The sequence below is a fragment of the Trachinotus anak genome, unplaced genomic scaffold (genome assembly GCF_046630095.1).
Source record: "Trachinotus anak isolate AG129_WGS33_773 ecotype Australia unplaced genomic scaffold, CSIRO_AGI_Tana_v1 ptg000028l, whole genome shotgun sequence".
In the NCBI taxonomy this organism is placed as follows: domain Eukaryota; kingdom Metazoa; phylum Chordata; class Actinopteri; order Carangiformes; family Carangidae; genus Trachinotus; species Trachinotus anak.
Genome location: NW_027273879.1, coordinates 9088418 through 9101935, shown reverse-complemented (window position 1 = coordinate 9101935; position 13518 = coordinate 9088418). Strand labels below are relative to the sequence as shown.

The 13518-nt window shown below is 42.4% G+C and overlaps 1 protein-coding gene across 12 annotated transcripts in view; it reads left to right on the top strand.

The window, feature by feature from the left end:
* The window catches only part of dnm1a (dynamin 1a), a 54285-nt gene extending 40995 nt beyond the window's left edge, over window positions 1-13290 (top strand). For 4 of the 12 annotated variants that reach the window (XM_071465638.1, XM_071465642.1, XM_071465637.1 and 1 more), the window contains 7 exons: window positions 5509-5618; window positions 6339-6450; window positions 6716-6730; window positions 7136-7306; window positions 7456-7697; window positions 7834-8037; window positions 10195-11796. In XM_071465638.1, the coding sequence (XP_071321739.1) occupies window positions 5509-5618; window positions 6339-6450; window positions 6716-6730; window positions 7136-7306; window positions 7456-7697; window positions 7834-8037; window positions 10195-10225 (885 nt within the window). In that variant the 3' untranslated portion in view covers window positions 10226-11796. Of the gene's footprint in view, window positions 1-5508; window positions 5619-6338; window positions 6451-6715; window positions 6731-7135; window positions 7307-7455; window positions 7698-7833; window positions 8038-8190; window positions 8228-8922; window positions 8960-10194; window positions 11797-12493 lie in introns of those variants that run through there. The other 8 variants (XM_071465645.1, XM_071465647.1, XM_071465644.1 and 5 more) reach the window with 5 other exon arrangements.
* Window positions 13291-13518: the final 228 nt, after the last annotated feature.

Here is a 13518-nt window from a genome sequence, read left to right as displayed (position 1 = left end):
CACCACGTTTCCTTTCTCCACGAAGACGTTTATTTTTTGTTTGTGCTCATTCCCAGAGGAAGAGCCAAGCGGGGACCAAGGCTGTCACTTTTATAAGGAGAAATGAGGAGGCAGAATCTGCTGAGATTGGACATTGGACAAAAAAAAAAAAAAAAAAAGAAAGACAAGAAAAGCAAGTTTCCACCAGCCAAATACAACATAAACACATTACACTCTGAATTTGTGATCACAAGAAATAGTGAGAATTTAGTTATCTAGTAGCAGTTTGCATGATATACGAAGTATTAGGAAGTGTGGACACTGGCACGCTGCCCAAGGTGATTTGTTATGAGTATTATTGCACAACCTTGTAGCTCGATGAGTCATGAACAGCTGTATGTTTTTACACATTGTCCTAGAATAGCTCCAGTCTAGCTGTTCCCAATCGTAACTCTCTCTGCTAAATTGTTTGCCGTCGCTGATTTGAATGTTGGCAACGTGTGGCCTTGCTTTCAATGGGGTCTAAAATGGGATTAAGTCAAATGAAGTTTCCTCAGATGCTTTTTCTGCTGTTTCTCAAGGACGTATTAATCATAGACCAAATGCTGATTTTGCATGCGTTGGTGTTTTGTTTTTTTTTTTGGGATTGTATGTAGACCCAGTAAATCTTTAAAGTTTTCTAGAAAAAGTTGATTATACTCAGGAAAAATTATTTTCTATGAAACATTTGACAAAAACTCTTTACGAATTAATTCACCTGGACTGAACTATTCTTATCTGTTGCTGAGTATAGACCCTAAACAAGGTTTTCCACAAGAGCTTCAACCCCAACAAGTCTCATTCTTTCTGTGTCTTTCTACATCCCCATCATGTAAGACTTACAGAACTTCTCTCTGTGTTTCATTTTTTTTTTTTTTTTAAGTCAGAACTCAATAGGGGAATGGTAGAAGAATGGAGGGAAAGAAAAACGGAGGGAGGTGAGGAGGAGGGTTGTGAAAATTGCCGTTGGCTGCCACCCAGGGCCCAGTCTTTGTGGTAATGAAGGGTTAGGAGCAGCGTTATTGCTCCCAGATGCCGTGTGGGTTCTCCGCAGCCCTTTGATGCATGGCCCAAGTCACCAGACTCCCGTCAACATACGCACTACCACACACACATACACACACTGAGACATGCAGCCTCTTAAAACAACATGGATGCCGTTAACGACTATCTTCTTGGTTTTGCCCACCAAACTGCTCAGATTTGTTTCAAGGTGTTAATTGGATACGGATTATGTAAGGTCCCGGTGTGTGCATGTTTTTTCATGTTTAGCATTTCCGTATGTGTGTGTGTGTGTGTGTGTGGGAGGCCATATTTCAGCCCCATTTTGAAATCATGTTTGAGACGTTTTTTTGGAAGGTGTGCACAGTGGTGAAGTGCCGTTATGCATCCAGAAGTGAACTTCCTCTGGCTTTTCATAATTAGCCTGCTATTACTCACTAGCAAAACAAAACCATGGAAAGTACTTTGCTCACACACTGCTCCAAACACCACAGGTTAACTACCTATTGCACCGCCTCATCTCCTGCGTGTGTGTGTGTGTATAAGAGGAAAAAATGTTGCGTGTGTAGAGGTTCAGACAAAAAGGGACAGATCACACATCACCCCATGTTTCAGGTGGAAATGAACAGAATTTATTAAACTGATTTGAAAATCAGTTGTGTAGGTCAGTGACTGGATGAGTGAGAATAAAATATTGTTATATACTTAAAACAAGACTGAGCAGCTCAACTGTTATAGGTTTCAAACCCAGCACCCCAGGTTTGAGGGTCAATTTACCCAAATGATAAAATGCATGTTTTCTCAACCAGCTCTGGTGGCACCTAACCCAGTTTTTTTTATATATTTCTGCCTCCTTTATTTCTGCTTCCATCCACAAACAGTGAAGGTGATTGTAATTGAGTAGGCAGTGGTGTTGTACTGGACTGTATTATAATCAGGGTTATGATGTTCTGTCTACCTCACGTATGGATGAAATGACGAAAAGATTAAAAAACACCTTTAACTCTGACATCAATGATAAACTTATCATTTAATTTACACATTTCCAACAAAAACTGAACATTATGAACTTGGAACAGACTTACATTAGACTGTATCTTACAAAATAGATGACACAGTCAATACAGTAGAGGTAATTTATACACAAATGTTTGATCAGAACACACTGAGGGCCACACTTTGTAAGGTCTGTGTGGTTGTCATGGAAGAGGTTAAAATCCTGTGCTTGATGGTGTCCTGTGTTGCCATGGCCACACTGGGTTAGATGTATACTCACCATCAGAGGGCCACGGATGACTTGGTGGAGGAAACAGGCCGCACCCTGATGCTCCAACGCCTTCACCCAGCAGCAGGCAAATTCTCACTGTGGACACCATGGTTCAAAATTGTCGCTGTAGCCGTACCATCAACATGCTGCTGAATGCCGGGCTGAGTCACTGCACTGCAGCCGTTAGAGCGAGTGCAGCTCAGCACTTCAGCCATTTATACAACATCCTTGGAGGCACTGTTACAGGTGGCAAGAACTTCACCAAACGCTTCCTTATTCCTGTATGTGTGGACGCTGCAGCGGACATGAGGCGCCACGGGCATGGCATCGTCCAAAACATTTCCACCCACAGCGTCTTCCGAAAGCAGTGGAAAGAGGCTTTCCCAGAAAAGGACAGACTCTCACTGGAGGGACTCATGAGTCAAAAGGGACTCACAGCAAACGGCTGTAATTATGTTGCTGTTGGTTAATACATTCATACAAATATGTCACACATTCAGGTAAAGGCAAAAAGGAAGATTACACAGACAAAAAGAAAAAGTGCTTGCAACATAGATGTCTGGAGGTATTAATAACTTTATTATTTCAGTTGATATTGTGATTACATGGTGCATATCCTTAAATGCATCTGTGTAATTGAATTACTTGTTTGTTTCTATGACTCTGGGGAAGAAGCAGTAACACTGTATTTGTGTAATGTACAATTCATGGCTTTTAAGTCTTCAAAAACCCTTTCACTCCCGGTTTGCTCCTTGCATGCAGTCTTGACATGCATACACAGTACACACTGACTGTACACACACAAACACACACATTTTGTGTATTACACTTGAGCCGTTTCCATGGTGATTAATGTAAACCAAATGGAAATCTCCTGACAAGCCCAAAAGTGCAAAACCATAGCGTACATCACTGGCTGTGTTTGCTTGTGTGTGTGTGTGTGTGTGTGTGTGTGCACGCGCGTCTTTCTAATTCATTCTTAAGCAAGTAAAATGCTGCAGACAAAAGTCAAATAAAGTGTGTGAGTACTTCATATATGTATATGTATATATACAGTATATGTGCATCTGTGTATGTATGTGTATGTGTATGTAAAACTTTGTTTTCTCATGTGTGTTCGGTGCCTGAAATCTGAAATACTTGCTCATGCTGACTGGATTTTATGGGAGCATATGGGAAACTACTCAATCCCCAACTTCCCCAAACACGTAAAAACACACACATGCAAGATGGGCTGATTGGCACAAAGAAAACCCTCGATAATAATAATAATAATAATTAATTATGTGTGTCAGAAGTGTGTGTATGATGTTGAAATAATGCTCATATATGCATGCTTTTGTCTGTTTTTCTTTCTTGTTTAAACACACAGCAAACTCAATGGTTCAACCGTCCTCACACCTAAATAGCAGCTCTTACCGCCTCAATACAAAAAGATAATGTAACTTGTTAGATCAAACTTCATTTCTCATATACTTATCCTTCCTGCCGCTGCTTTAGGAGTTCAGTTTCTCTGTACTTTCCCCACATCAGACACACACTCACACACTGCCCCACCCCCCCCACCCCCCCCCCCCCACCCCCCATCCCTCCTGCTTCCAACTCTCTTGACTGGATTTACTGGCCAGAGGAGAGGAAAATGTATGAATCAGTCCAAGGTTGCTCACTCCCAGGGAGAGGGAAAGCCAGAGAGTGAGGGGAACAAGGGAAAAGAGGAGGAGAAAAAAAAGAGAGAGGGAGAAAAGGAGGAAGGCAAATATTGAGAAATATTGAACAGACCAGAGGCGGAGAACGGGGACCTCATTGCCCTCAACCGCCACTCTAAATGTTGATGTCAGCATTCAGCAGTCTGGGCGACTGCAGACTGTATAGCAGACACCTGGGTGTACTGCCGCTGCCAAATGTGTGTGTGTTTATGTGTGTGTGTTTATATGTGTGTTTGTGTGTGAGAGAGAGTTTTTACATGCATTTAGGGGATATGACCATTTGGCTGCACAGGTCGTAAATCCTTTGATGAAGGATTTCCCCCCCCCCCCCCCCCCGTCTCTGTCTTTGACACACTCTCTTTTACACACACACACACACACACACACTGGGTTGGGCAGGGCAAGCCCATGGTTAGCTATCCAGATGGTTCTAAGGTTAGTTAGAGACTACGCTCAAAGGTGCAGTTTGCAACCAAAGCGAGTGTGTGTGTGTGTGTGTGTGTGTGTGTGTGTGTGTGTGTGTGTATATGCGTGTGGGTATGTGTGTGTGTGTGTGTGCGTATGCATTTTTAAGCTATGTTTAGAGAAACTCACTCACCCTGTGCTATTCTTGGCTTCTCATTTTGTGAATTCTAATTTTACTGTTGCTAGTAAAACATTCACACTCACACACACACACACACACGCACATTTATCCTCAATAAAGAAACTTCATTTTGTAACAAAAGACTTTGAGGAGTTTAACTGCAACGTGTGTGTGTGTGTGTGTGTGTGTGTGTGTGTGTGTGTGTGTGTGTGTGTGTTTTATGCGTGTGTGTGAGCGAGAGACTCTGACATAGGGAGGAGAGAGAGGGCTGGCATGTGTCAGACTGAGATGACTAACTTTGAGGTTCCCTTATTCATAAATAGTTGCATGTCTGCATATCATATGTTGTTTGCAGATTTACAAAGACAAGAGATCTCTACACCGGAGGGCAGTTTCTCTCTCTCTCTCTCTCTCTCTCCCTCTCTCTCTCTCTCTCTCTCTCTCTCTCTGTATGTGTGTGTTTCTCATTTGTTGCTCACCCTTTTTTTTTCACAACTGTAATCAAAACCACAGACTGGAGGACTCTGTACGACTTTCCCACTCGTCTCTCTTGCCTTTTTCTTCTCTTTTTTTTAGCCCGCTGTTAAATCTAATATGTGAGCGTTTACTCATGATTCTCTTTCATCTGCCTTCTTTTTGTGTCTTTTAATCTAGTGTCTGTCATAGATTATGATTGCCTCTTGAGCTGATGCTGCAAAATCTTATATTAAGTACAGCATGCAAGCAGTATTGATCAGCCAACAGTGTTGCAGTGGCTTTTATTGTTTTATTTTGCTCTTGTACACAAGGTCGGTACAAATACTGTAAATCTCTGTGACCATTTTTACTTTTGAACCAAATTCCTCATCGTTGGAACAGCTCTCCCTTCCTCCTCCTCCTCCTCCCCCCCTCCTCACATGCACTGTGTGTTTCTCTGTCTCCCCCTGCAGGAGAAAGAGAAGAAGTACATGCTGCAGGTGGACAATCTGAAGCTGCGCGATGTGGAGAAAGGCTTCATGTCCAGCAAGCACATCTTTGCCCTCTTCAACACCGAACAGAGGTGTTATTGCACACGCACACACATCAATATACGTAAACACACACACACACACACACATCAGATACATATCACTCATCACATGTTACCACAGTGCCGTTCTTTGTTCAGACAAATGCACCGATTATACAGAAACAAGCAAAATGCTGCAGTTAACTTCGTCACTCATGAAAAGAAACTGTTACCATTAGCCTTTGCTCTGCAGCCCACTTTTCCTGATTTCTGTGATTTCTGTGTGAAATGTCCCTACGTCAGTTTGCAGTTAAAGCTGAAAGTATAAGACAGTGGTGGAAGACATGTCCAGACAGTTTGCTTAAATAAAAGTTTCACACTGTGGAAATAGTCAAAGTACAAGTCCTGAAAACATTGGTAACAACATGTACTTAAAGCTGTGAAAGTAGAGGTACTTATTATGAAGAACAGCCCCTGTCAGTCTTATTTTATTATATTATTTGCAAATTTTAACGTTTTAATCTTTTGAATGTAAAAACTTAAAAGTAATTAGTAACCATATAGCTGTGAAATAAACGCAATAGAGTAAAAAGTGTAATATTTGTCTTTGAAATATAAAACAAAGTGCAGTGTTTGTGTGTGAGTAAGTGTGTTTAGCTACTTTCCACCACTGGTTGAAGCTTTTTAGGTTATGAATTTTGGGTTTAAAAATAGCAGTGTCTGAAAGCATGAGACAAAATATTTAACAGTTTGTTCTGCTATTATCCACAGGAATGTCTATAAGGACTACCGTCAGCTGGAGCTGGCCTGTGAGAGTCAGGAGGACATTGATGCATGGAAGGCCTCCTTCCTCAGAGCTGGAGTTTATCCTGAACGGGTCACGGTAAGATTCATTTAAAGCACACACAACATTATGTTGCATTTGTGTTTTTTTGAATCATACACAACAAAAATTTGTGTCAAACTCATTCCTAACCCAATAGTAAAGACAGAGAGTGAAGTTTGTTTGTTTGTGTTTGTTCAAGTTGTCTAGACTGTTGCTGTTGATGTGTAATTGGAGTCTATTTTAATGTTGTCACGTCTCTCATATGATTCTGTATCTGTCCTTTTCAATGTCTGTTATCTTTCATCGCTGTTTGACCTCGTAGGATAAGGAAGGAAAGGTATGTTACTTTTGTCTACATTGTTCCTTTTCTTCATCATTGTGTCTTTTGTGGGATGTTTCAGCCTAAAACAATTAATTAGAAACAAATGGAGTCCTACTTATTTGTTGGCCATCACATTAGATTTGATTAGCAGTTATCAGTCAATAGTTATTCAGTTTATTGTTTTGAAGCATTGAGATAAGGATGGGAACATTTTATCCAAAGTCTAATAATAGTATCATTATCTTATATATGTGATTAATATATATAAACACATTTGTAAAGGGCTGTGTGAAGCAAATAAAAGACAATACTGTATGTACATACAGTGCTTCAATTCAGATTTAGTTCATGAGTGTGAGATGATTTTGTTGGATTGCTTTCTCAGTACAATCAAATTTGTTCTACATTTTTTCTCTGCAGAGTGATGGTGGTGATGACAGCAGCTCTGACAGCTTCATGCACAGCATGGACCCTCAGCTGGAGCGGCAGGTGGAGACCATCCGTAACCTGGTTGACTCCTACATGGCTATCGTCAACAAGACTGTCCGTGACCTGATGCCGAAGACCATCATGCACCTCATGATCAACAATGTGAGTCACTGGTGGGGGATGCAGCAGCGTTATTGTCAAATGTGACACCAGAGGACAAAAAGGCCAGTGAAATGTTGTGGCAGATGTTCAACATTTCTTCACATATGTTCCAAACACAGATTTCTCCCTCTCTCTTTGCTTGTGCCCAGACGAAGGAGTTCATCAACGCCGAGCTGCTGGCTCAGCTGTACTCATGCGGCGACCAGAACACCCTGATGGAGGAGTCCCAGGAGCAGGCCCAGCACCGTGACGAGATGCTGCGGATGTACCACGCCCTGCGAGAGGCCCTCAGCATCATCGGTGACATCAGCACGACCACCGTAACCACTGCCATGCCACCGCCTGTGGACGACTCCTGGCTGCAGGTGCAACGGGGCGGCTCCGGAGGAAGGTAAGGCATGATGTGAATAGACAGAGGAAGAGCCTTAGAGGCAGTTGAGTTGAGGCATTGTTGTATATTATGTTTCCTGTGTTTCCGACGTCACTAGAGTTAACATTTTTTTTGTCCTCTCTTCCTTCTCCACCAGGTCCCCAGCCACCAGTCCAACTCCAAACCGCAGAGCTCCACCGGGACCTCCTGCCCGCCCAGGCTCTCGTGGGCCTCCACCTGGGCCTCCTCCCGCTGGGGGACCCCCTGTCCCATCCCGCCCGGGAGCTTCTCCTGACCCTTACAGTGGGCCACCACCCACTGTGCCATCCCGGCCTAACCGTGCACCCCCAAGCGTGCCCAGGTGAGTGAAAACATGAAAAAAAAGGGTTTGAAACCCAGTAACCCTTTTCAGACCAATATAGAGTATGTTCCAAGGATATTAACATCCAAACCATAGCTTACAGTACTATGACAAGCTATCCAACCTGAAGTGTGGATACTCTCTGTTACTAAGGGGGATGTGAAGACACCTGGATGAGGGGATGAAGGAGGTAAATGAAAGTGGAGAGCACTGGTTGTGATAGAAGATAGATGAATAGATGGATAGAGATCCCTAAATAGATGGATAGACAGTGATATAATCATCAGGATCAGTTGCTCTTTTTCTCTTGTGTCTTTTGGTTTCACCTTGACTCGTTGGTATCTTTCTGACACCACTTTGAACTCTCAACACGCTGCCAAGCATCACCGTCAGCAGCTAACACTCCACTGTTCATCACTAACACACACCTCATCACTGTCCTCATCTGGACGATTCAGATACTTCAACTTTAAAGTGGAATGAGGCCTTCCTTTCTGTTCTCCATTAACTGTATCCGTCGCTTCACCTGTAAACTTTGCCTTGTGCTTGCCTGTGTTTGTGAGATAGCTAATTTTTTAAACCTGGACCGATTCATTGTAGCATTGAGTAGCAGCTTGCCTCTTTTGCTGCAGGGGTCACTAACGTTGCTGAGCAAAGCTCTCACTGGCAAATAATTCAGGCTCAAAATTGGATCTGAGTATCTCAAAATGATCAACTTGTGAGAGTTGATTTTTCTGCGATCTGGTCTGTCTTAAGTGAGAGCTGAGCACATGTGACGATGGTCATTTCCTGCACTGTAACTGTTTGCACTCCTTTTCTCTTTTCTTCATCCCTCTCTCCCTCACCACACCTCTGTCCCACACATGACTATGGTTCCTTCTACAGAATCACTATCACTGACCAGTGAGGAGTAACGTTTCTGGTACGTTGGGTACTGTCCACCATTATCATCATCGTCATCATAGCCGCCATCATCACTTTCCTTCTTTCTCTTCCTCTCAGAACGCATCCTTTCACTGCATGCCATTTCCTTTTTCTTATTTTTCCTTTCTCCTCCTAGAGCACTGCATGGCCAAACACACACCAAGTGTGTGTGTGTTTGCGTCGGTGTGTGAGCTGATTTTTGTCACAGCCTTTTAGCATTGATGATAAGTTGTTTTTTAAAGGGGTATCAGTATAGTAGTCAGAACAGGAAAGAGGAATCTTTACTCAGTTTACAGCAGCAGTGGGTTAAAAAGAATTTAATTCAAATGTCCAAAACCTAAAGATTATTCTTGGTTTTGTGTCAGTGTTGTATGTGATGTTTATATGCCACAACATCCCACCCATTCCTAGTTTGTGTCTGAGTGTCTGATGTCCTTATTGTCCTGTTTTCTGTCAACATCACCATTCAGTACAGACTTAGTGAGTGTGCAGTTGCAGTCTCAGTTGATTTTTGCCTTGTTCTTGGGAGTTTTTTTTTTTTTTTAATTATCATTTTAAATATTCTATCTAAATATTTTCAAAGAGGAACCTCCCTCTTTGGTTGCACTGCTTGTGACTTATAGATGTGTGCAATCTGTGAAAAGGGGCCGCAAGTAGACACGACTTAATTTTAAAATCGAGCAAGCTAAAGAAGAAACTTTAGTTAAAAAAAGTTTTTTGTAAAGGAATAGTTTGCTCATTTTTGGGAAATATGGTTATCTCACAATTGCAAAGATAAACAGTGGGAAACGGCTAGCTGAGCTCCGTCCAAAGTAAGAAAATCCACCTACCAGCACCTCTCAAGTTCACAAATCAATATGTTTTAGCTCATTTTGCAGGCATTATGTTTTTGTCCCATTCTCACCAATGCAATATCTTACTAAAGCCTTGAGGGACTTTCTAAAAATACTGCCTACTTTGGGCCTCAACTGCAAACACACATTACCTGCATTGTGGCCATTTTAACTGAGCCTAATATCTCAGTGGTGTTGGTCATGTTTTCAGGTTTCATCCTCATATCTCATTATGGAAGTGGTTGTCCATGTGAGTGACGGAGCTGTATTTCTGTGTATGTGCATGGATTTACACATGAGGGTCCAGAAATGAGCAAACACCTCAAAGCCACTAATCCATCCTATTCCTGTCCTCTCTTCTTTGTATCTCTTCCTGTGTGCCTTTGTGTGTCCGTGGCAGTCGGAGACCCCCACCCTCTCCAACCCACTAGACCTCTGAGCTCCTCCCTCCGTCCTCTTGTCCACCCGCCCGCCCCCCCCGTCTGGATAGGAGACTATGGACAACAGCGCCACCCTCCTGTCATTTTCTGCCTCACCTGACCTGAGCTGGCTCCTTTCTCCCGCTCCGACTTCTCCCTCACAACGAGCCATGTCTCTCTTTCTCCCCCCGACACCCCTCTGTTTCACACAGAGATGCAGAAAACTTGAAACACACCTGCATGACTGACATATGAACATGCTGCACCCTCAGAATTTAAATAAACTATGTAGACAATATGAAATAATTGATAAGAAACAAATCGGTGAGTGTATGCACACGTATGCATGCACACCTGCTTACATAAATACACACACATATATATATATACAAGCAAAAACGCAAGATATTTTTTCCTCCTTTTAAACTAAGGGAAGAGACTTTTAGCATGACACTTTGCCTGAGTATTACATTATACTCCAGCATTTCTTATGGGTATTCTGGCTGCTGACTGAGTTATTATTCTCTTATTGACATGTTTTTAATCTTATCTTAATTTTTTTTTTTAATTCTAATTTTTTTTAAAAAAATTTTTCTAAAGGAATACTTCACCAAAAAATGTTACTTTTTGTATCACAGACTTACCCTGTATTGCCTGTCATGCTGGAAGAAAAACATTTTCAGCAGAGTTTTCATAAAAGGTAGCTATTTTTGAAAAATGTTACTGAACTGATGCTGAACAGCGCAGCGATATCAGAGAGTCCATAACTAATTCTTCTGTTGAGTTTTGTTAGTGACGATACGTTTTTTAAGATGCGCTGGAGCAAGGAGATATCAGAGAATTGGATTATACTGCATGACGCATGTTTTGAAATTGATTTCTTTTTCTATAAAAAACCTTTTTCCTCGTCAAGCTATGAGGTGAAAGTAACAGACACAACATTTTGCTGGAGTATTCCTTTAAGGGAGGTGATGCAAGCTGAGCTGGACTGGACTGGATATTGCATCTCTGAAACTCTTGTGTATTTTTCTTTTTGTTCCTAACTGTTGTATTCAGGTTTTGATCTGTAATTGTGGTCCCCCCCAAAATCACAGGCGAGGACACACTTTAATCACGCTGAATCAGGTCCACTTGTACTTGAGAATTAAACATCCAAAGACAAGAACTGTGCCACTCATACAGCCAGTATTTATCTCATTATTGTGAGCTGCAGATAAACATAAAGACTTCCCTGGTGTCTCCTCACCTTTATGATTTCGGGGTTTCTCTTTTTCGTCTTGTTCATCATGTAAGGTCTTCTGTTTTCTCTCCGTTTCTACTCTTTTCACTGAAACAGCCGGCCGAACAAGGGTGGACCCTCTCGCCCTGAGAGCCCCTTGCCACCGCTCGACCCTTAAAAGAAACCCCCACCTCCTCTCTTTTACCTCCTCTCCTCTAAAACTCCATTCCCTATCAGCTGTGAAACAGACTGCACCATCCATCACTCACTCGCTCACTCACGCAAGGGAGGAGGGCTTAAATAAAATAAGGGGCGGAAAGGATCAGCTACAGACTCCTCACCCTCAGATATCTGGACAGATAGGGTGGGGTGGGGGGAGTGGGGTGGGTGGGGGGGTGGGGGGGGGGTGGGTGGGTGGGGGGGGGGGGGGGGGGGGGGGGGGGGGCTGCTCTTCATCCTTGCTTTTCCTCTTCCTCCCTTTGCTGTAGGATAGGAGGAGCGATCATGTGAGGGACTGTCTGGATCTTTTTTTTTTTTCCTGTTGTAGCCTCCAGAAAACCTCACTGCCACTAAATCCAGCTGTGTTTTGTCGTGTGATCCAATCATTTTGAGTGGGCAGGCTAATTTGTTCACAGGACTGTAATCTCACACAACTGTGACACGACCACCTCTCGAAACATTGCTGTCTGTGCTTCCACAGAACCTATGCAACAAAGAAAATGGTTTCCCACTTTTTCCGCTTTCCTCCTCTCCCCTGCACAAAAACTTTATAACTGCATTATCTTATGGAGGCGGGATCTAAGTAGAAAGTGCAATATATAGGACGTTCTTCTGCAGACAGCTGCATGCCACCAGTCAAACCAGAGCCAAGTACATTTTTAACTCAGAGGAAGGGAATCTGTGGCCGGGGTTGCACCCTGAGCTCATTGTACATCCTTTTTATTCACATCATGCATCAAATCTTCTGATACAGTGACAGGAAAAATTTCAGGTTGATAATCTGCCATCTCTTTTCTGTTTTTTCCTCTTTTTTTTTCTTTTTCTTTTCTTCCCTCTCTCAGTGGTCACGGGGGCGAGTGAGAACATGAAAGCAGCCACTGTCTATGCATAAAACTGTCAAACGCTCCTTCTGTTTCACCCTCACTTTGCTGTGTGAGAGCCTGTGAGTCGAACCCATCTTTTCACCCCTTTCTCCTGCCACTGAGCTCTGCTGTCAGTGTGTGATGTGTTGTATTTTGACCTCAAGCAAAAAGATTACAAAAACCCACCAGCCACAACTAAACCCATCTCTGTACCTCAATTGATGTCATTTGCAAACTACCTGAAACACTTCAGTCACCCCGTGTGTATCTTAGGACTCCACGACTGCAAAGCAAACACAACCAAGCATATCCTACTTATTATTTAACATGAAATAGTTTATTATGGACGTATCCTAATGCGTTATTCTGTATATGTGTGGTGCATCTTATGGGACTTGTATTTCCACTGTCTAGAGAATTTAGTCCGCAATGTATGGAATTGCTAAATATTTAAATGATTATGAATAAATGAGTATATGTATAAGGAAATAATATTTGAAAAAACTTGCAAAAAAATATGATGCAGTGATGTATATGGACGTCTGCAGGTTGTTTGATATTTTAGGTTGTAGCAGAGAGGGTTTCTTTTTCTTTTCTTTTTTTTTTCTCGCCCCTCTCTCTCTGTGTAGAAGAGCAGGGAGATAACAGTGTGAATGTGTGAACTGCAGAAACCAGGCTCTGCATCTTGTTCAAGCCGATGTGGATGAAAGGATGACTTTCCTCAGCAGGACTGCTGTGCTTTGTCAACACATTAAAACCTCAGTGTACTGAAAGGAGCTTCCTCTTTGTCTTCTTTTTGTCTTTATGGTGGTAAACTTCAGCACCAGCTCTTATCTTTGAAGTAACTCAAACAAAAGCCAAGGGACAGTTTTGATGATGGATACAAAAATTGTTGCAAAGATATAAATAACTTGTGTCTTTACTCTCCATTGTCTTCAGTAAACAATGTCAACAGTCAGCTCATTCTGGCAGCTTACTGAGTGAGCCCTGGCTGATCAGGGAAA